General features: G+C 32.5%; 1 protein-coding gene across 18 annotated transcripts in view; it reads left to right on the top strand.

The window, feature by feature from the left end:
• Window positions 1-21539, top strand: part of LOC143240771 (tRNA (guanosine(18)-2'-O)-methyltransferase TARBP1) — a 64256-nt gene extending 42717 nt beyond the window's left edge. For 3 of the 18 annotated variants that reach the window (XM_076483777.1, XM_076483776.1, XM_076483775.1), the window contains exons 20-25: window positions 5825-5906; window positions 8959-9145; window positions 10003-10170; window positions 14652-14776; window positions 18342-18478; window positions 19910-21539. In XM_076483777.1, the coding sequence (XP_076339892.1) occupies window positions 5825-5906; window positions 8959-9145; window positions 10003-10170; window positions 14652-14776; window positions 18342-18478; window positions 19910-20066 (856 nt within the window). In that variant the 3' untranslated portion in view covers window positions 20067-21539. The other 15 variants (XR_013021946.1, XR_013021943.1, XR_013021937.1 and 12 more) reach the window with 14 other exon arrangements.
• The last annotated feature ends 704 nt before the right edge of the window (window positions 21540-22243 follow it).

Genomic DNA, 22243 nt, shown 5'->3' with positions numbered 1-22243 from the left:
AAATGTAGCAACTCTGGACATTTTATGTTCACCAAGCTTTATCTTATGTTCTTTGTGTACAAAACCACTGTATAAAGGTATAATTATTTGTTTGAAAATCAGTTCCATTCAGCATGGCAACACAGCTGACCCCTGATATTTCCAGCAAGGCTTAAGCTTGTATGGTTGGTGACTCTGTCTAATACTTCAAAAAAATGACCAAAGTTTTCATAGAAATAGCTTTCCAAGTAGCAAATTAATGACAAAACAAGTCGCAAACCTTGCATTTCACAACCAACTGCATATGAAAAGCTGTTGTTAGTGATTGTGATAGTTAAAGGTTACATGTGATTGTATAAAAATAGGAAGATCACCATCAAACATTGAGGAATATTGCTGAGACAGATCACAAACACTGAAGAACATTGTTGAGACAGATCTCAAACACTGAAGAACATTGTTGAGACAGATCATAAATAGTGAAGAACACTGCTGAGACAGACCACAAACACTGAAGAACATTGTTGAGACAGATCATAAATACTGAAGAACATTGCTGAGACAGATCATAAATACTGAAGAACATTGCTGAGACAGATCACAAACACTGAAGAACATTGCTGAGACAGATCACAAACACTGAAGAACATTGCTGAGACAGATCACAAACACTGAAGAACATTGTTGAGACAGATCAGAAATAGTGAAGAACATTGCTGAGACAGATCACAAACACTGAATAACATTGTTGAGACAGTTCACAAACACTGAAGAACATTGCTGAGACAGACCACAAACACGGAAGAACATTGTTGAGACAGATCAGAAATAGTGAAGAACACTGCTGAGACAGATCACAAACACTGAAGAACATTGTTGAGACAGATCATAAATAGTGAAGAACATTGTTGAGACAGATCACAAACACTGAAGAACATTGTTTTTCATTTTAGGTGAAACCTGGCTTTATTGTTATACCAGCCATCAATGGGTAAGACTTCCCTTTATTGTTACCTCACTCATCAGTAGATGAGACTTGGTTTTATTGTTACAATGCTCATCAGCAGGGGAGACTTGGTTTTATTGTTACAACGCTCATCAGTAGGTGAGACTTGGCTTTATTGTTACACTATTCATCGGATATTAGGGAAACCTTGTCTCCTGCATAAGATGACAACGTACATGCATGTGTATTTAAAACACCATAACTTTTGTGTTTATATTCCATATTTCTGTCATTTAAGCATTAGTTTGAAGTTATGTTAAATATGACACTGTGCTTTAGTACTTGTCACGTGTATAGTTTCTTCTCATGTCTAACTATGACTACTCATCAGCAGTAAATGCAGTGTTGAGAATGTGTTCATGTGTGTTAGTTTTAGCCCTCATGTATGTTTATTATAATTTATGTGAAGGACTTGAAAGGGATCTGACCCAGTTTGCAGTGTCTGAAGACACTTGTTGAGAACTTGTTCTTGTGTGTTAGTCCCAGCTCCAAATGTATATTTATTATAATTTATGTGAAGGACTTGAGGGTGATCTGACCCACTTTGCAGTGTCTGAAGGCTTGTGTTAATTTAGTTAATACCTTGAGTGAACCAAGTTTAATTGCCTGTAGTCTTTTCTTTTGAACTAGATTTAAATTAGCCACTTGGCCCATCTATGTGGCATAAAAATAACTTGTTGGGTCAAAATGTGTTTCTAAAGAAATTGTTTATCCTTGGGTTCCAGGGTGTTCTAACTTTTTTGAAGGTAAAGATAGAATGGGCTGAATGTAATATAGATGGTGTCATTTCACTGATACCATTTATCTCTGCTTAAGTTAAAAGTCCTGCCTTCATAAGTTACTAAAATAGAACTATGGAAGACTAGAGTGTGTTTTAAATTTTTTGTTTGTTTGGCTGCATGTCTATTAAATTAGCTCCAAAACTATTTTAACAAAGTCATCTTTAAGGTACTTTTCCAGAAGTTCTAATGGGTGCTCTCACACTGAGTGTCGTGATTGGTTCTTCTGCCCTTGCAATGAATAATGACCCACAACCATACTGTGCATAGGTGAGGTTAACTTGTGTATTAAGTTTTCCTATTAAGTACTGTTCTTTTGATATCTAGTGCTTTTGAAAGGATAACTGCATTAAAACATGCTTATCTTAATGTAATTTTAGCTCTGTAAATTGTGTGCTCATAATTGTGTTTTGAGTTTTGTTGAAAACTTATATTGGTACTTAAAAACAATGTGCTCATACTTCTGATATCATAAACATTTGTGTAAGGTTTTGTAGACAATTAAAGATTGGGTTTTACATACTTTGAAACCTCTTGTGAAGTCCACCTATAGATTTCCAAGAGAGTTGAGTATTCTGTTAAAATGCATTTGAATTAAAATATTTCACAGAAACAATTTATTAAGAATTCTGATATTAATTTCCTAACATCTTAACGTTTACTAATTTGTCCTTAAATATTTATTGTTTAATTTACTCAGATGAGTTTAATGTTCAGCATGCTTGAAAGCAGTTGTGAAAGCCTAAACTCTCAAACTTAACCCATGAGGTATAATTCATAAATCCACTCAAAACCATTACCCATGAGGGATAATTTATAGGTCCATTCAAAACTATTACCCATAAGTAATAATTTATAAGTCCACTCAAAACCATTACCTATGAGGGTTAGTTTATTACATTTAGAGGTTAAAAAATCACAGTTGTTGTTTGACCAGGAGCTTATTGTACATTAATAATATTATGGGTAAAGATGGATAAAACATTATCATCACTTTCTTACACACTCATATCTCTATATATATATTAAAAAAAATATGAAGCCTGTTTGATTCACCTCTTGCCACCAAATTATATTGGTTTTATGGAAATCCTCTCCTGATTAAGACAAGGGCAACTTGAATGAGCAAGAACAGGCTTCATTTAGTAATGGACTGTGTATAATATGTATGCTGTTTTGAGATGTGTTCTACTCACAACCCTGAACTTGTATAAATATAGGTTCACTGTGTTCAGTAAAATAAATACATCATATTCTTTAGATAACTCAAACTTTTAAAAGAAATAAAATTTATTTCCTTCATAATTATCTGTGTACAATATGTAAGATCAACTGTCTATGCATTTGTTACTATTAAGCCTACTTTGCTGCAGAGTTCATATCTGTTAAAAGTAACTTCAAACTATTATTAATATGTGTACTTAATTGTTGTTACTTTAAATTACATATAAAATATTTTCATGAGTTCCTTTACAAATGTTTCTCTTTCCACCAAGTGAATATCAAAATGAGTGTGTGTGTGTGTGTGTGTGTTTGCTTGAAGAACTCTTCAAGGCTGGCTAACTGACGAGACAGTAGTTAGTCAATCAGTGTGTGTGTGCATAAAAAACTCAAGGCTAATTAACTGACTAAACAGTAGTGACTCAATCAGTGTAAGTGCATAAAAACTCTTCAAGGCTAATTAACTGACTAAACAGTAGTGACTCAATCAGTGTATGTGCATGAAGAACTTTTTATGCTACTTAACTGACCAGACAGTAGCGATTCAGTCAGTGTGTGTGAAGAACTCTTCAAGGCTAGTTAACTGACGAGTCACTTGTGACTCAGTGTGTGTGTGTGTGTATGTATGAAGTACTCTTAAAGACTAATTAACTGACCAGACAGTAGTGACTCAGTCAGTGTATGTGCATGAAGAACTCTTCAAGGCCAGTTAACTGACCAGACAGTAGTGACTCAATCAGTGTGTGTGCATGAAGAACTCTTTAAGGCTGGTTAACTGACCAGACAGTAGTGACTCAGTCAATGTATGTGTGTATATGAAGAACTCCAGAGGGCTAGTTAACTGAACAGATATTATTGCCTGATATTTGAGATGCATTCAGAGTAAATTTTCACTTGTTATCTAATTTTGTTCAACCATGTGTTTTCTCAGCAGACATGTTTAATGTCATGACACTAGGGTTTTGGAAGGTGGATTTAGACTGACAAGAACTTTCCATGTTTGTATCTATACAATTACCCATGATGGATTTACACTGACACAATCTTTATATGTGTACAAGGTATGATGGGTTTAGATTAGCAAAAACGTTATATGTTTATATGTGTGCAATTAGACATGATGGATTTAGACTGACAAGAACAATATACATTTATATGTGTCCAGTTAGCAACAATTCTCTGAAAGATTAAATTATTTTGTGTTAACACTCCTACGAAAAGTGGGGCCTAATAGGCCCCAGAGCAACTTGAAAGGTTATTAATATTGGGCTAATAATTTTGTATTTAAGTGAAATTGCCATTTAAATCCATTAATGAATGGATTAACAAGATTCCCACTGTCCCTATCTACTATCTAGCGAAACCACAGCCAGGGGAACGGACTTGAAGAAATCAGGACTAGAAACGTCTTTTCGTAGGAGTGTTAATTACTAATGAAAATGTGTTGAAAATTAAGAGTTTCTGTCAAAGACTTAATATCTGATAAGTTATTAGATATCTGTTTTTCACAAAAATGCTACAATTCTTTTCCATAATTCTATCTGTCAGGTTTCTGTGTGGACACATGACATTGCAGGGACACTGGACGCATGATATTATAGGGACACTGACAGTCTGTGAGCAGCACCCATCTTTCTGGTGGTAGGTTATGTGTACCACATTTACAAGGCAGTGGTGAGTTTAGAGGTTACATTTATCACAGTTACAAAGCAGTGGTGAGTTTAGAGGTTATGTTTACCACAGTTACAAAGCAGTGGTGAGTTTAGAGATTACGTTTACCACAATCACAAAGCAGTGGTGAGTTTAGAGATTACGTTTACCACAGTCACAAAGCAGTGGTGAGTTTAGAGATTACGTTTACCACAGTCACAAAGCAGTTGTGAGTTTAGAGGTTACATTTACCACAGTCACAAAGCAGTGGTGAGTTTAGAGGTTACATTTACCACAGTCACAAAGCAGTTGTGAGTTTAGAGGTTACATTTACCACAGTTACAAAGCAGTTGTGAGTTTAGAGGTAACGTTTATTACAGTTACAAAGTAGTTGTGAGTTTAGAGGTCATGTTGATAAATTAGAGATTCTCTCACTGTACTCATCCTTTAGCTGCTACTATTAATCAATATTATATTGCTTTGCCAGCCAATCAGTGCTTGTACTGAAGAAGAGAAATCTGTTTAAATATTTTTTGTTTTCTTTGTTAAACTAACCTTTTGTACATAGTATATGACTACTTTAGAAATACGAAACAAGGTTTTATGATGCTGTCAAAATATGCATGGATGATAATTTCTGGTTTGAACTTTTTTTTTAATTTAAGCTTCATTGAAGTCTAGGCTAGGTATATTATTGATGAAATTAGTTTGATGACAGCTAAATGTATAAAACACAGAACATGTACGTTGGGTTTGACCGTTCAAGGTTTTACAGTATACATCTGCTTGGAAATGCATTGTTTATGGTAAGAATTACAAAAAACAAACATTGTTTGGAAAATACAAGAAGACTACATGTGTAGAATGTTTTTAAGGCTGAAATAATTGAACACAAATTAATGTTTTAATTTGATATAAAGTCTGATATAAGTACCAGCACACCTATAGACTAGCTACTTTTTGGCAGGTGGCAAGATAAAGGGATAGCCTCAACCCATTGTTATCAGGTGGATAAATGTATTTATTGATATAACTTGTATTTGTGTGGTTTAGACACTTTTCACTGGTCACTCACAAAAATACAGCACTTGGAAAGTGGCACCATATGGCTATTTAAATTGTGACTTTTATAATTTGATCTGTTTTTTGGTTTGTTGTTATCACATTAATTTGTGTTTGTTATTTTCAGAAATGCTTCAAAAAATGCTCGGAAATTATTAGAGGATTTCTACTTTTCAGTGTTTGATCCTGTTCACCATTTCACTTTGGAGGTAACATATTTTAATTTAGTTGCACATGTTTGTTTAAGGTTTCATGATTAGAGTAACAAGGCTTTTTCATAAAAAAAAAGAAATATTGACTGTAAGAGTAAATCATAACCAAATATTAAGGTGCTAGATAATTAAAATTAAGTTACTAATAATGAAGGTTAAAGTGCTAGATAATTAAGGTTATAGTACTAAATAACTGAGGTTAAGGTGTTAGCTAATTAAAATTGAGGTACTAGATAGTCAAGGTTAAAGTACAGGAATACTAGATAATTAAGGTTAAAGTGCTAGATAATTAAGGTTATAGTACTAGATAATTGAGATTAAGATGTTAGATAATTAAAGTTCTCTAAAATAGATTAAGTTTTTGTTATAATAAATTTGAAGTTTTATCCTGCTTATAAATCTTTCTGTGTAAAGAAATAATTTTAAACCTCTTTGTGAAGATCATGGCAGAAAGTAGTGAATTATCATTGACAGTGTAATTCACTACTGTGTCTTAATTACTTAGTGTATTTTTTAGTGATGTCAGGTTTAACACTTTTTTTAGCCTTCTGCCAGACTAAAGTGTTATTTAAATGTTTAACTGGAATACTGGGAAGTTCCTTATAACTTGCTTTTCATACCACATGACAGCCTTTATATGGTGAAACTACAAATGTAGGTTTAACTTGTTCTATGATCTGAAAGGTTAAATGTCATATGTATTACTTTACTTTTAATGCCAACTGTATTTATAAACTAGACAGCAAATGGTTTGTAAAACTTTATGCTACCAACATATATTCATTTGTGTGCTAAACATCAGCATGAGACCTTCATCAGTTTTGTGAGTTTGTTATTACTTGGTTTCTTTTCAGGGATAAACATAATTAAACTTAAACATCTTAAGTTTTTTACATAAATCTGCTTGGCAGAGAAAGCTGTATGTAATTTTTATTTGAGGCAGTTTTATTTTTCAACCATGGTTGGATCAGATTTTAATTTTTTGTGTCATCACTTTCTTGCCAGTCTTAAAATATTTGATGTATTTTTTAATTTCTAAAGTAACAGCCATGATACAAGAGTACTGATAGATGACCTTCAATTATAATATTAAATATTGCATAATACTTTACCTTTGTTGGCCCTGTGTATTAAACACTGTGTAATACTTTACCTTTGTTGGCCCTGTGTAATAAATACTGTGTAATACTTTACCTTTGTTGGCCCTTTTTATTATATATAAAAATATGTGTAACATTAGTAGCTTTATAAGTGTTTTGAATATCCGAAAGACCATTTATAATGCTGTACAATTTGAACATTATTTTTTAAACATTTTACATTTAAAATCATAGTGGTACATTCTTCAGGTTGACAACTTAATTTTTGTTTTCTTAATGCTGAAGTTGTATTTCATAGTGATGGAGAATTATGAATAAAATGTTGTTTCTTTAATATGTTCTCTGTGTATTGTAGAACAATAAAACCAGCCCAGTATGAACTGCCACTATACTACCATTATTACTTCTTTAATATGCTCTCTGTATATTGTAGAACAATAAAACCAGCCCAGTATGAACTGCCACTATACTACCATTATTACTTCTTTATTATGTTCTCTGCATATTGTAGAACAATAAACCAGCCCAGTATGAACTGCCACTGTACTACCATTATTACCTCTTTAATATGCTCTCTGTATATTGTAGAACAATTAAACCAGCCCAGTATGAACTGCCACTATACTACCATTATTACTTCTTTAATATGCTCTCTGTATATTGTAGAACAATAAAACCAGCCCAGTATGAACTGCCACTATACTACCATTATTACTTCTTTAATATGCTCTCTGTATATTGTAGAACAATAAACCAGCCCAGTATGAACTGCCACTATACTACCATTATTACTTCTTTAATATGCTCTCTGTATATTGTAGAACAATAAACCAGCCCAGTATGAACTGCCACTATACTACCATTATTACTTATTTAATATGCTCTCTGTATATTGTAGAACAATAAAATCAGCCCAGTATGAACTGCCACTATACTACCATTATTACTTCTTTAATATGCTCTCTGTATATTGCAGAACAATAAACCAGCCCAGTATGAACTGCCACTGTACTACCATTATTACTTCTTTAATATGTTCTCTGTATATTGTAGAACAATAAACCAGCCCAGTATGAACTGCCACTATACTACCATTATTACTTCTTTAATATGTTCTCTGTATATTGTAGAACAATAAACCAGCCCAGTATGAACTGCCACTATACTACCATTATTACCTCTTTAATATGCTCTCTGTATATTGCAGAACAATAAACAAGCCCAGTATGAACTGCCACTATACTACCATTTTAAGTATTTCACTTGTGGTATGCTGTTGCCATGCTGTTAGTTTGGCCAGGTTTCATCTTGTAAAGTGTTAGTTGAAAATGCTATTATTGAGGGATTTTGGTGTGGGCCAACAAACATTATATATTTAAATTCTTCGTGGTTTTATTATCCACATGTTGCATATTAAAACTTCATCTTTTACCAACATAACCACCTAAAGAAAACAACTTAATTCTTATCATAGATACAAATATGATACACTTTACATTGGTAAAGATCTATTATATGAATTGTTTTTAACAACATGACAACCTGTAATGAATCAGTAAAGAATGTCTGAATTTACTTTTGTTTCTTTATTTATTTTTTGAAACAAAGTTTACCTTTAACTTTCACTGTGATGGGAAAAACAAAGGCTATGCAGTCTTCTGTGTGCATGTATTGGTGAGTTTTTCTTGTATTATAATTTAATGAATGTTTAATTTTTGTTTGTTTTTCTCTTCACCAGGAAATACCCTTGCTTTGTCCAGGTTATTTTTCAGTTCCTGTAAAGTTTTGTTCATTAGCTTTTTGCAATATGGATGTTGTTACTAAGTTCATTTTCTGCAGTTTTCTCAAAGTTTTTTGAGATAAAATTGTAATTAGAACACTGAACAGCCATCTTCATAGACTGAGTAATTGTATATTGTCATAATGCACACATTTTACCCATTTATCAGACAATCTTTTGGGAAATACCTCGACTTTCCAATGTTGCAGATGAAGAGTGGATAAGACCTGAAGACTTTTCTGATACATTTGGTTCATTTTCCCCCAAATTTGAAGGAATCCCCAACATTCCAATACACAATGATGACCAAAGACTGCATAATGCCCAGCCTAGCATCTGGGTTTTAAGAGCTGGAGGCAAGTTGAAAAGTATAATTATTTCATTGCTGTAAAGGTACTGTTTTATTAGAATGTTCAACTTTAGCATAAAGATACTGTTTTATTAGTATGTTCAACTTTAGCATAAAGATGCTGTTTTATTAGAATGTTCAACTTTAGTGTAAAGGTGCTTTGTTATTAGAATATTCAACTTTTATGTGAAGGTGCTGTTTTATTAGAACATTTTAATATAATGTTTTGTTAGAATGTTCAACTGTTTTATTTCGTTTTGATTTGATTATTACAATTATTTAAGTACTTTTTTTAATTTATTGTATATTTTCTTTTACGTGTATAAAGAGGTTCTGAAATATTTTATTGCATAGTATGTGTTAAATAGTGAAGGTATGGAGATGAACTCTGATAGATAAACTTGGTAAGTTGATAAAAATATTGGTATACAATCAGATGTAAGACTAGTTCATATCATTGGACAAGATGCTTGGTAAGCTTATCTTCTGGAGTTTTGTTTTAAAGTAAATCTAACAGTCTTAAGTGATGAGATACCTTAGTTAAGTTTGTTTTAAAGTAAATCAAACAGTCTTGATAGAGGAGTTGCATTAGTTAAGTTTGTTTTAAAGTAAATCAAACAGTCTTGATAGAGGAGTTGCATTAGTTAAGTTTGTTTTAAAGTAAATCAAACAGCCTTGATGGAGGAGGTACATAAGTTTGTTTTAAAGTAAATCAAACAGTCTTGATGGAGGAGGTACATAAGTTAAGTTTGTTTTAAAGTAAAGCAAACAGTCTTTATAGAGGAGATACATAAGCTAAGTTTGTTTTAAAGTAAATCAAACAGTCTTTATAGAGGAGATACATCAGTTAAATTTGTTTTAAAGGAAATCAAGCAGTCTTGAGTGAGGACTTGAACAATTTCCAGAAGAAAATTATGCCATGGAACTTAATGAGTGGAGATATCGAAGAGTTTCGCTCCCTGAAAAAACGTTATGTACAAAATGGCCTGGTTGTCTGTGCATCGTTAATTGACCGTTTACCAAATCTTGGAGGTATGTTTATAATTAAATTCTGGGAAAAATTATACTGAAAGTATAGATATGTATAAAATATCATTCAAAAACATTTGAGTTTGTTGAGAAGGAACCTAATTTGCTATGTAAATGGCACATTTACATGGTGTTTGAAACTGTATGTATATATATATATATATATATTGTTTTTTTTCTGCTAATGATTGTACTGTAGGAAATGTTGATAGAACTTATGAATGTTATGAAATGTATACTTTAAATGTTTTTGGGATTTAACAGACTATTGTAAGGACAGGTATTTTGAACATGTGTATAACTTACTTCAGTTAACATCTCTGTGATCCAGCTGATAAACCAATAGGCATGAAGATATATTTTGTTAAATATATAGTGGAGTTAATCATAAAAAGCCTTTCTCTAAGAATACCTATGTAGTTGATTGTCTTTCCTAAGTATGTTGAAGTGATTGATCTGTATGTGTACCCAATATGTATGTCAACATATGAAAAAAAATTATTTTGAAAACTAGTTTAATTGTTATGTAAAATTATCATTTAACAATTTAAAATATCTTGTAATAAAAGAAACCTTACTGTCACAGGTAAAGGTGTGTTAATGTCACTGTCATACACAGATGTAGCAGTTAGTCATAATCAACTGTCATGTGTAGCAGTCAATCATTTCCCTGTAATAGTTATATACAACAGTTGTATTCCACTTTCATTGTCATGTAACAGCCATGTTATACTGTCACCAGCTAATGTAACAGTTGTAGTTCAGTTTGAGTCATATTGTATTGTCACAATCATGTTTAGTATTTATGTTCCATTGCTTCAGTTATATACTGTAGTCATGTTCCACTGTCTCAGTTATGTACTGTTGTCATGTTCCAACTGTCTCAGTTATGTACTGTTGTCATGTTCCAACGTCTCAGTTATGTACTGTTGTCATGTTCCAACGTCTCAGTTATGTACTGTTGTCATGTTCCAACGTCTCAGTTATGTACTGTTGTCATGTTCCAACGTCTCAGTTATGTACTGTAGTCATGTTCCAACGTCTCAGTTATGTACTATACTCATGTTCCACCGTCTCAGTTATGTACTGTAGTCATGTTCCACCGTCTCAGTTATGTACTGTAGTCATGTTCCACCGTCTCAGTTATGTACTGTAGTCATGTTCCACCGTCTCAGTTATGTAGTGTAGTCATGTTCCACCATTTCAGTTATGTACTGTAGTCATGTTCCAGTGTTTCAGTTATGTACTGTAGTCATGTTCCAGTGTTTCAGTTATATCCTATAGTCATTATTCCACTGTGCAGAGAATGTAGTCAATGTTGTTATTTCAGTGTTTTTGTATATAGTACTGTCTTATTTTATGTGTTTTAGAACTACATATTTGTACAATATAGTTGAAATTGTTAATTATGCTGATATCAGTTATTCCTCATACCTTTGATGATCTATAAACAGGTTAATGCCTTTTACAAAAAGAATAACAATGATTAAGTCTGTGTTGATAGTATTACAAGCCTACAGACTTAGACTTCATGAATGTTGTTTTGTTTTTAATAACAGGTTTTCCATAATTCAGCTATGCATATTTCAAGCATAATATTTATTTTTTTTCTATCATATAAGGATTTCCTGAAAATTGGGGAAAAACTTTTTACTTAAATTATTGTTTCATTTAACACAATGAACATTACTTATTATTATGTTTGTTAACAAAAATACAAACAAACTGAAGAAAAGGGAAGAGTACTGGAGTCACATGAATATGTATCATCATTCATCGTGATCGTGTGAAATTTATGTCTTTGAATGTCAAAACTACGTGTTGTGGTCTTTCTGTTATGTATTGCATGTGGAGCATCTCAGCTGAATAATCAACTACCTTGTTGATATTTTCACCTTCCCTGATACATCTTTACCATTTTCCCAAGGTGTTGATGAAACATTTTCCTTGTTATTCACTGACAGCACTGAGATCTTGAGGGAAATAGTCAGTATGTGAGTGTAAAATATGGACTATCAAGCTTGTATTACAACCCAAATCTTAGATTTTTATCAAGCATGTTATTTACAATATTCATTATTTCATTCCATGTCATTACCTAAACATTTGTCAGTAACATCTTTAAATCTGTGCTTATTTTTCAACTGTTCATCCAAAGCCAATATCCTAATCTGAGGCCCAAAATATTTCCTTAAGTTTGGCTTCTGAAAGATTTGGGAATTGCCCACAGAGATTGATGAAACAGTCACCATCTTTGTCTAATACATTTACAAACTGTTTAATCAAGCCCAGTTTTATGTGAAATGGAGGTACTTTCTTTGTGCCAACCAAACTTTCAGATTTAATGTTTTTGTATCTCAGAATGGTTGGTATGGGTATTAACACTTTTACTAATGAAGCAGAGAACAATGTTTTGACCTTCTTAGGTCATCTTCAGGTTAACAAAGAAAGGCCAAAACACTGTTCTCTGCTTTATTAGTAAAAGTGTTAATATCCATACCAGCCATTCTGAGACAATTTTTATTTCAAGTGGGCTCTTGTTGTGAAGAATTCAGTGTGTTTAATCCTTGTATCTGGCTGATTCTTTGTGACCATTGCTTTTTTATCCAGTGCTGTTTTCTATTTTATTCTACCATTTGTACAAAAGGCGTGGAAACTTTGTATAACCGGATTGTTGACCCAACAACTTACACTTTTAAGTCTCCACAAAGTAACCAACAATGTTCTTTGTATCTGACCTCATTAAAAAGAGATTCAAGATTTTTGTATGTTTTCTTCAAGTTAACCAAATAAGAAATATGAAAAAGTGCATATATATTACCATTGTGAAGAAAAACACCTTTCAGACTTGTTTTGGAGGAATCGATGAACAATCATCACTAACTTGGTTTACAGACTGCAGCTCCTAGCATTGGTGTTAATTCAGCAATATTGTTGCAATAAATCTGAAAATTTTTGTAAAAAGTATGGTATAAGCTTTTTCACATGATTACTGTGCCAGCAAAATGATGTCACTGGAGAGAGTAAGTTTTTAACTCAAAGTTTGGACCCCAAAATATCTAAAGAATCCATTGGAAGACTCAAATCTGTCACTAAACCAGTAAGTTAACCATGTGTGAAAAGTTGTGGTTCACCAGATGTTTCAGGTTGAACACAATCCCTATCATCATTCCTGTTGGCATTAGATTCAAAATCAAAATGAAATATATCAAGATTGGAGTTGGTTCAGGTACATCATGTCCATAAGCAACAGTTCTTATAGCAGATTGAAGGTTTGGATAAGAAATGTCCTTTTTATTTCTAGTGTTATAGCTTTGCACATTAGAAGAGTGATAATAACAGCAGTCATCTCCATTGTTTCTAGGCTATCTTCAGACCATTGAAGTTCCAAAGAAAAATACTTTTTCTTACCTTTAGTCCATTGTATCAACTCTTCATTACAAATGGTGCAAACATTGTGCAGAGATCATGACTTGTCTTGGTCCCCAAGTTTTATTCCAAAATTCACATTGTTCGCTTTTCTGACAAATTCTGTAATGTTTTACCTATGTTTTTTACAATAAGTTTACCATAAATATAACAGAATATGATTGAGTCATTTACACTTTTTGCCATAGCAACAAATAAATAATATTGAAAAGAAAAATAATGTCAAAGAGTACAGACACAAACAAATACTATCCAGAAGTGACACACCATGCTGCCTTTTAACTGTTTACATACTAGCAGTGTGTTTCTCTTGAGTTCTAGAATGATTGAAAATATCTGACATCGTGATTGGTCTATAGATATCTGTTAGTGGTTGTTAACATTTTAAACATAATAAAATGTGATCTGATTTCAATAAAAATGATTCATTTATATAAAAGTGCATGTGATATTTCACAAAATGATACTCATTTTTCTCCATCACAAAAAACAAAACAATCCTTTGTATGAAATGCTTTGCTAAAATGTTGTTTTTATAAGTTTTTTAATAGTGGTTATAACTAATGTGTATCAAAACAAATATTTATTTTAGAAAATGTGTTATTAATTTCTGTATTTAGTAGTTTTACAATTGCTTACACAGTTAATCACCAAATGGTTTGTAGTTATTTAACTTTTTGGATAAAATACTTCATGGACTTGTGCTAATCATTCATAATGTTCTGTTTAAGTGATTTTATGTAATACTTCTGGTAAGTTGTTGTACTGAGTGTTGTAATAGGTGAAACTATGAAATTACTCCAAGTGATGTAATATGTAAATAAGTTGTTGTTTGGCCAATTAATTATAAATGTGTAGTTTCAAACCAAAAAGTTGTTTTGATAGTACAATCTATAAATCTATGATAATTCTTAAGAACACCATATGTTATTTCATAAGTGTTATAAAGACCAGTAATGTTTTGACTTTTATGAAACATAATGGTATGATATCCATTGATTTTAAAGTAACAATTGAGTTATAAGAGATATTTCAATTTTTGATGTTTACAATAGGCCTTTGTCGCACATGTGAGATATTTGGAGTCACCGAGTATGTGATGGGAAGTCTGAAATATACAGAGGACAAGAATTTTCAGAGCTTAAGTGTTTCAGCAAATGAGTGGATACCCATTACTGAGGTGAAAAAAATTTCTAATTCAAGTGCTTAAATGATTCATCTATTGCATATCTGTGAGTTTCAATGTGGATGATTCATTTATTGTACAGCTGTTAGTTTCAGTGTGAACAATTTATTGCATACCTGTTAGTTTCAGTGTGAATAATTCATTTATCATACAGCTGGGCCTGGTATGGCCAAGCATGTTAAGGCGTGCAACTCGTAATCTGAGGGTCGTGGGTTCACATCCCCGTCGAGCCAACATGCTTGCCCTCCCAGCTGTGGGGGTGTTATAATGTTACGGTCAATCCCACTATTCATTGGTAAAAGAGTAGCCCAAGAGTTGGCAGTGGGTGGTGATGATTAGCTGCCTTCCCTCTAGTCTTACACTACTAAATTAGGGAAGGCTAGCACAGATAGCCCTCAAGTAGCTTTGTGCAAAATTTAAAAAACAAACAAACAATCATACAGTTGTTAGTTTCAGTGTGGATGATTCATTTATCATACAACTGTTAGTTTCAGTGTGAGTGATTCATCTGTTGTATGTTTGTTAGTTTTAGTGTGGACGATTCCTTTATTATATAGCTGTTAGTTTCAGTTTGGATGATTTGTTTATTGTACAGCTGTTAGTTTCAGTGTGGATGATTCATTTATTTTACAGCTGTTAATTTTGGTGTGGATGATTTATTTATTGTACAGCTGTTAGTTTCAGTGTGGATGATTGATTTATTGTGCAGCTGTTAGTTCCAGTGTGGACGATTTGTTTATTGTTATATCATACAGCTGTTAGTTTAAGGAGTGGATGGTACAAAGTCACATTTTTCATAACACTTTGAATGCTTTTCTATTCTTTAGTTTACTTTTAATTTTGGCATGGTAAAAAAAAATATTAATTTGACTTTACATCAGTGGTCATAGACACACTGAAACTGTGCAAAGTTTACTGAATGAAGTAAAAGAAAAAATTTACAGTTTTATAAAGTAAAAATACTGTCAGGTAGTTTAAAAGAATGTAGGAAGGTAAAAAGGTTCAGCAATTAAAATATTAGAATAAAACTTCTTAGAATATGAAGGCTACAAATTCACACACACACATTACATATAAAAATATTTCTTTTACAGAGGCTATATAGCTGGAAGAAAGTTCTAAACTCTTCCATACAATAATTATTTTTTAAATGCAGTAAAATAAGTCATAGAGCATATTTTTCAATTATGTACATTCAGGTCTAATGGAGTTCAAGACCCCAACAGTTTAATGTAGTTAGAGAGAATATTGGCACTTGAATGCATTATGATTATTTTAATAAGATAAAATGAATAGTTGTTAGGATATTTATGTAACTAAAGACTATTTGTTTAACTGTGATTTTTACCCCACCCCAAAGGAAAAAGATAAGATTTGTATTCCATTCACTCTTTTAATGCGTTTTGCATTCTTAGACTCAACTACTTATTTAAGTAGAGCTTTGAAAGATGAAAATAAGAAAAGAGAAAGTAAAAATAAAAAACTTCTTTAGCATTTAATAGGGAAAATGTGAACACTATGAAATTAGCCTAAATACTAGCTGGTCCAAAGTTTAAGACCATACCAAAAAGAGGTCCTAAATAGGGTAGGAAATGCCCAACAAGAGGTCTCAGTAGTGAGTTGCTTGGCTGTCATTATAAATAACTTCAAATGTTTGCTTTGGCATGGTCAATATAAGTGTTTGCAGAAGGCTGGCTGGAATGTTATTCCACGTTGTGAAGATGGCTTCATGAAGATCATGCACTGTTTGGAATTCATGTCCATTTCTATAGACTTCCCTTGCCATCCACCCCCAAACATTCTCAATGGGGTTCAGTTCGGGTGAACACGCTGGATGGTTCAAAAGAATCACGTTATTTGCCATGAAAAAGTCCTTTGTCCTGCAGGCATTGTGGATTGCAGCATGGACCTGCTGGAAGATCCAGTCATTTCCACACAAGCAAGGGCCTTCAGTCAATAAAGATGCTCTCTCCAACATGCCAATGTAGCCAGCTGCTGTTTGACACCCCTGTGTAACCTGAAACTCCATTGTTCCATGGAAGGAAAAAGCACCCCAGATCATGATAGAACCTCCTCCACTGTGTCATGTAGAAAATCTCTGGTGGGATATCCTTATCGTGCCTGTAAGGCTATTGGAAGCTATCTGGACCATCCAGGTCAATTTTTTTCTCATCAGAGAACAAAACTTTCATCCACTTTTCTACGTTCCATGTTTGGTGCTTCTCAACAAAGTTTAACCGAGCTGTTTTGTGGTGTGGAAGGAGACATGGCCTTTGAAGATGTTTACGGTTCTTAAAGCCTTTCTCTCATAAATGTTATCTTATTGTTCTTGAGCTGCATTCGTAAGGGCCTTAATCTGGTTCGATGATCGGCTGATGTCTTGCCAGACAACCCATTGAATCCTCATGCTTAGTGCCGGCAAAATTTTCTTTGGCTGACCACTTGAAATTTTTATTAAATATCCCTCAGGGCCTTTTAAGAAATTTGCAACAGCAGTTTTACTACGCCCAATCTCACCAGTGATAGCACGTTGAGAGAGACCTTGCTTTTGCAGCTCGACAATTCTGCCATGTTCAAACTCTGTCAACTTTTTTAGCCTTTGTTATGTTTTTACTCAGTGTAATACAGGAGATGTCAGTGGGAGATGTTGATAATGCTAATGCTTGAACACAAATGACTAAATTTCGTTATGTGTTTATCAATTAATGCTTCATTTCAGTGTGATCTTAAACTTTTGACCAGCTAATATTTAGGCTAATTTCATAATGTTCACATTTTCCTTATTAAATGCTGAAGAAGTTTTTTATTTTTATTTTCCCATTTTTATTTTCATCTTTCGAAGCTCTAAATCTTTAAGATTTTGGCCAACAGTGTATATTTAATCTAGTATTGGTGGGTCTATAAAATAATTCATTAAGCCTAATGTTAAGTCTGTTTTATAGTTGTTTACATAAAGTCAAAACGAAGTTGAAAATCTTTCTCATGTCCTGTATTTCAGAATGATTACAAACCATGGAACCTGAATCTTCTATTATTCTGTGGTACTTTACAGTCACCTGTAATGTAGGATTTTTGTAAACACTGGCTCATATCATCAAAATTTTTTAGTCTTTAGAAAACAGTGCTTCAATTGTAGGAGGTGGTTTTTTAAGATTACACTTCATAAAACATAAATGTAAGCTATTTAAGGTTACAGTTTGAAAATAATCAGTTTAAAAATAATTATAAATATAATTTAACTATGTTTTATTTAAATACGTGGCACAGTTGTCCTCAATTCAAACAGCACACTCTCCAGTGGCACAGTAGTATGTCTGCAGATTTATACCACTAAAACTGGGTTTTAATACTTTTGAGGGGCAAAGCATGTTGCCCTGTGTGCAGCTTTGTGCTTAATTCCAGTCAATCAATCCAACCAGCACAGATGTCCATGATCCAACCTGTACAAAGGAACTTTTACTTAAAATCTATATTGATTACTAAATATATTTATTTAATATTTATTATGCCAATAGATAATGAAAATAAAGTTCTTCTTTCTTTGTTACATATTTGCCAGGTTAAGCCTTTTTACCTTCGGGAATATCTACAGGCAATGAAGAAACAAGGTTACACACTTGTTGGTGTGGAGCAAACGGCAGATAGCAAGCCATTAAAGGATTACAAGTTTCCAAAGAAAACTCTTTTACTTCTTGGGTGAGTATTTTTTGTTGGTAAAAACATTTTTTTTGATTATAAGTTTCCCAAAATAAGATTAAAAACAAAGTATAGGGACTAAAGTTATACTATGAGCTGATTTCACAGTAAAACAAAACTTTTCTTTTAAAGAAATGTCTTATTGTTTGTTTTTATTTGTTGGAAAGATTCAGTATTTTCAGCTATATAATAATTTTTGTAAAGAAAAAATTATTTTATATTATAAACCAGCAGATAGCCCAATGTGGCTTTACTATAAGAAAATACACACTCACTGTGGCTTAAGCCACTAACAAGTAATGTAAGTTAACATTTCATAGTTAGTTGTGATCATTAAACTATATTTACCAATCAGTCTTAGAAAATTTAACAGTACATCACTTATTTATTATTTTAATCAAATGAATAATGGAAAATTCTGAAATTACCATTTTTTCTTTCTAGAATGACTACAGTTGTAATGAAAAATTACACACTATTCGTTCTTGCAGTTAAAAGTAAAATATTTTTCAATTTTGATTTTTTGTTATTTTATTGCTTTAATGGTGCATTTATCAGTGATGTCGAGAAAACCCACTGGTTGAAAAAACTATATATGTAAAAACGGCTTGTTTAGGTTGAGATTTTTTTTTTACATAGAGGAGCAAACAACATTTCAACCTTCTTCGCTTTTCTACATAAAAAAAAATCTTAACCCAAATGAGCCGTTTTCACATATATATATATAATGCTGCACTTAGAATCCTTTAGTATATGTGGAAATTCATTTATGACAACGTGCAAATCAACTTATTGAAGTGTCCCCCACTAGTACAGCGGTGAGCCTATGGATTTACAATGCTAAAATCAGGGGTTTGATTTTTCTCGGTGGACTCAGCAGATAGCCCGATGTGGCTTTGCTATAAGAAAACACTTATCAAAGTAGAATTGCTTTGTTTAAAAAAATGTGTGAGTTACCAGTTTGCAATACACATTTGATTTACACAGTAATGACTTGTGATCGTACTGTCACAACTAATCAGTTTAATTTGTTACATTTTTCTTGTTTCATGTAACAAGTTTCTAATTTATTTACTGTTGTATTCATGCTGTTAGTAAGAATGTTGAAAATGTACACTAGTTTTTATTTCAAATATGAAATTTATAACAGAAAAGTTTATCATTCACAAAAAGTTGTTTAACTTATTTGATCTTATAACTGAGCTGTTAGATGAAACTGTAGGCCAGACAATTGAACTATCATCAGAACAAGACAGTATAAAACAATGAAAACCTAGGTCAAGTAAATTTAGAACTGTAATCAGAACAAGACAGTATCAAATGACAAAACTGTAGGCCAAATAAATCATTAATTGTTTTTAACATTAATGAGATAATTTCAAGAAATTATGTTAGTGTAGATAAAAAATTTGTTTGTTTTGCTTCTTCCAGAAATGAAAAAGAAGGCATACCTGTTGAACTGATCCAAGTATTGGATGTGTGTGTTCAGATTCCACAGTATGGAGTAACTCGATCCCTCAACGTTCACGTCAGCGGGGCACTTTTTATTTGGGAGTATGCCTCTCAACACATGAGTGACTTTTGTTGACACATATCTGATCAGTAGTATCAAAGTCACTGTATCAGGATGAAAGAATATTAATTTAAGTATTGAAACTTTTCATTAAAGAGAATTTCAAAATTGACTATGTTGTATTCATAATAGTGGTTTTAATCTAGCTTTTGGGATCTGTTAATATTTAGTACATCATTCAGGACAAAGTCCTTAAGTTGAAAACTCTTAAAGCTTTCGTTGCATGGACATGTAAGTATATATATATGTGTGTGTGCCCCCTCTAGAGCATTGCCACAAGCACCTATATGTGAGAAACTATGCTATCTTTATTTTAGCTTTCAAACATGTAACATTAAGTAAATGTTCTGAGAAACAGTGAAATTATAATTAGTCAAAAAAAAAAGACTCATCAGGTTTGCACATTATTTAGAAATTTTTAGAAATAGTTACAAAATACTTTTTCACTTCTTACACTGAATATACTTGCCCTTTCTGCCATGGAAGCATTATAATATAATGATACATCACAGTGTTCATTTGTAAAGAATTGTGTAAGAGTTAATAGTGGGTGTTCTTTTCCCTCTAGTTTAACATTTCAAAATTAGGTAGGGCTAACACAGACAGCCTTCAAGTAACTTTTCACAAAATTCAACAAATGTACTTATTGGATTTGTAGATGAAATCTATAGAGTATGTCAAGCAGTTATCTCTAAAAGATTTAATGTTGACATGAGAAGTGAAAAGTAAGATATAATTAGTATTACAACAAACTATTAAGTGTTTATATAAAAATTAATCTGGCAAGATTTTAATGTAGTAACTGTAAATGTTAGACATTTCCATATGAATGTAAGAAGGGATCTGTTCTTCAATGTTACTTACACACAAGAAGTTAATCAGAGTCACATGTGGCAATGAAGGAAATAAAACACATGTTCATTAATTGTAATTATTGAGTATTCAGTAATGTTAGAAAAAAGTTGTTCAAACGGTTGAACATGTTGCTGAAATACTATATTTGTTTTATAAATCTTCAAAGGTTTTGGTATTCTTAGTTATTTGAGTGAATGAATGAAATCCTAATGGAAGTAACAGCCCATGTCAGTCATTTTAGTGATGCTACAACAGTTTCAAGGAAAGCTGAACCTCTGGGTAATGAATTAAATTCAGCTGGTATTCTTTAACTTCGCCCATATCAACTTCCAAACGATGGATCATGTTGCTGTGAGCCTGTAACTTAGCCTCTATCAGCTTCCAAATGATGGATCACTTTGGTGTGAGCGTGTACTTCATCCTGCATCAACTTGAAATGATAGATAATATTGCTGTGAGCATGTAACTCAGCCTAGATCATGTTGAAATGATGAACCATGTTATTATGAACTTGTAACTGAGTTTGTATTCAGTTGACATAATGGCTATGAGCCTGTAATTCAGTCTGTATTTTATATTGTAAATTATATTAATGTTCCATAACTGTAAATAAATGTAAAGTGTTATTGCTGAAGATTTGGGAAATTAGTGGTAATTATTAATCAGTTAATTGATTAGTTAAGTGTTTCTCATACTATAGCATGTAAAATGTAGAAGAGGAGGTTTTGCAGTGAGTGCTGATAACCAGTCACCTTATCTCTAGTCAGCAGTTCAAGAAGGAAAAAAACTTAAATAGCAAGTACTGCAATCAAGTATCCTTCCTTGTAGCTACCAGTTTAAGAAGGAAAGCAGTTTTAGTGGCAGAAATATTTTCCTTGTTCTGTTCTAGTTGACAGTACCATGAATTCCCAGCTGGTGTCTTAAAAAAATGAGGATATTAAAGCATGATTAATATCATACTGACATGCAAAAAATTCACATATCTATGGGTTCAAGCCCCAGATCTTTTTAGAAACTAGCAAAACCTCTGTTTAGTGAAAAACAATGCTAGATAGTTGTCATTGCAGCTATTTAACAGCTACAAATTACTGATGGTCCTAGAAAGTTAGGCATAACAGAGACAGACCAAGCACAATTTACTGACAATGGTAGCTAGCCTCAGTAGGTTAGTCATAACAAAGACAGGATAAGCACAAATTCTGAAACTCACACACTGTAGCTTTATTACAGTGGAAGTTTTTTTCTCTGCCTGTCTAAACATTAGTATGAATCTTACCTTTCTTGCTCCACCCTTTATAACTCACAATATTTCCCTTAATGATTTAAATCTTGTGATT

The sequence above is a fragment of the Tachypleus tridentatus genome, chromosome 13 (genome assembly GCF_004210375.1).
Source record: "Tachypleus tridentatus isolate NWPU-2018 chromosome 13, ASM421037v1, whole genome shotgun sequence".
In the NCBI taxonomy this organism is placed as follows: Eukaryota; Metazoa; Arthropoda; class Merostomata; order Xiphosura; family Limulidae; genus Tachypleus; species Tachypleus tridentatus.
Note: the sequence above shows the minus strand (reverse complement) of the source record. Positions and strands in the feature narration are given on the sequence as shown.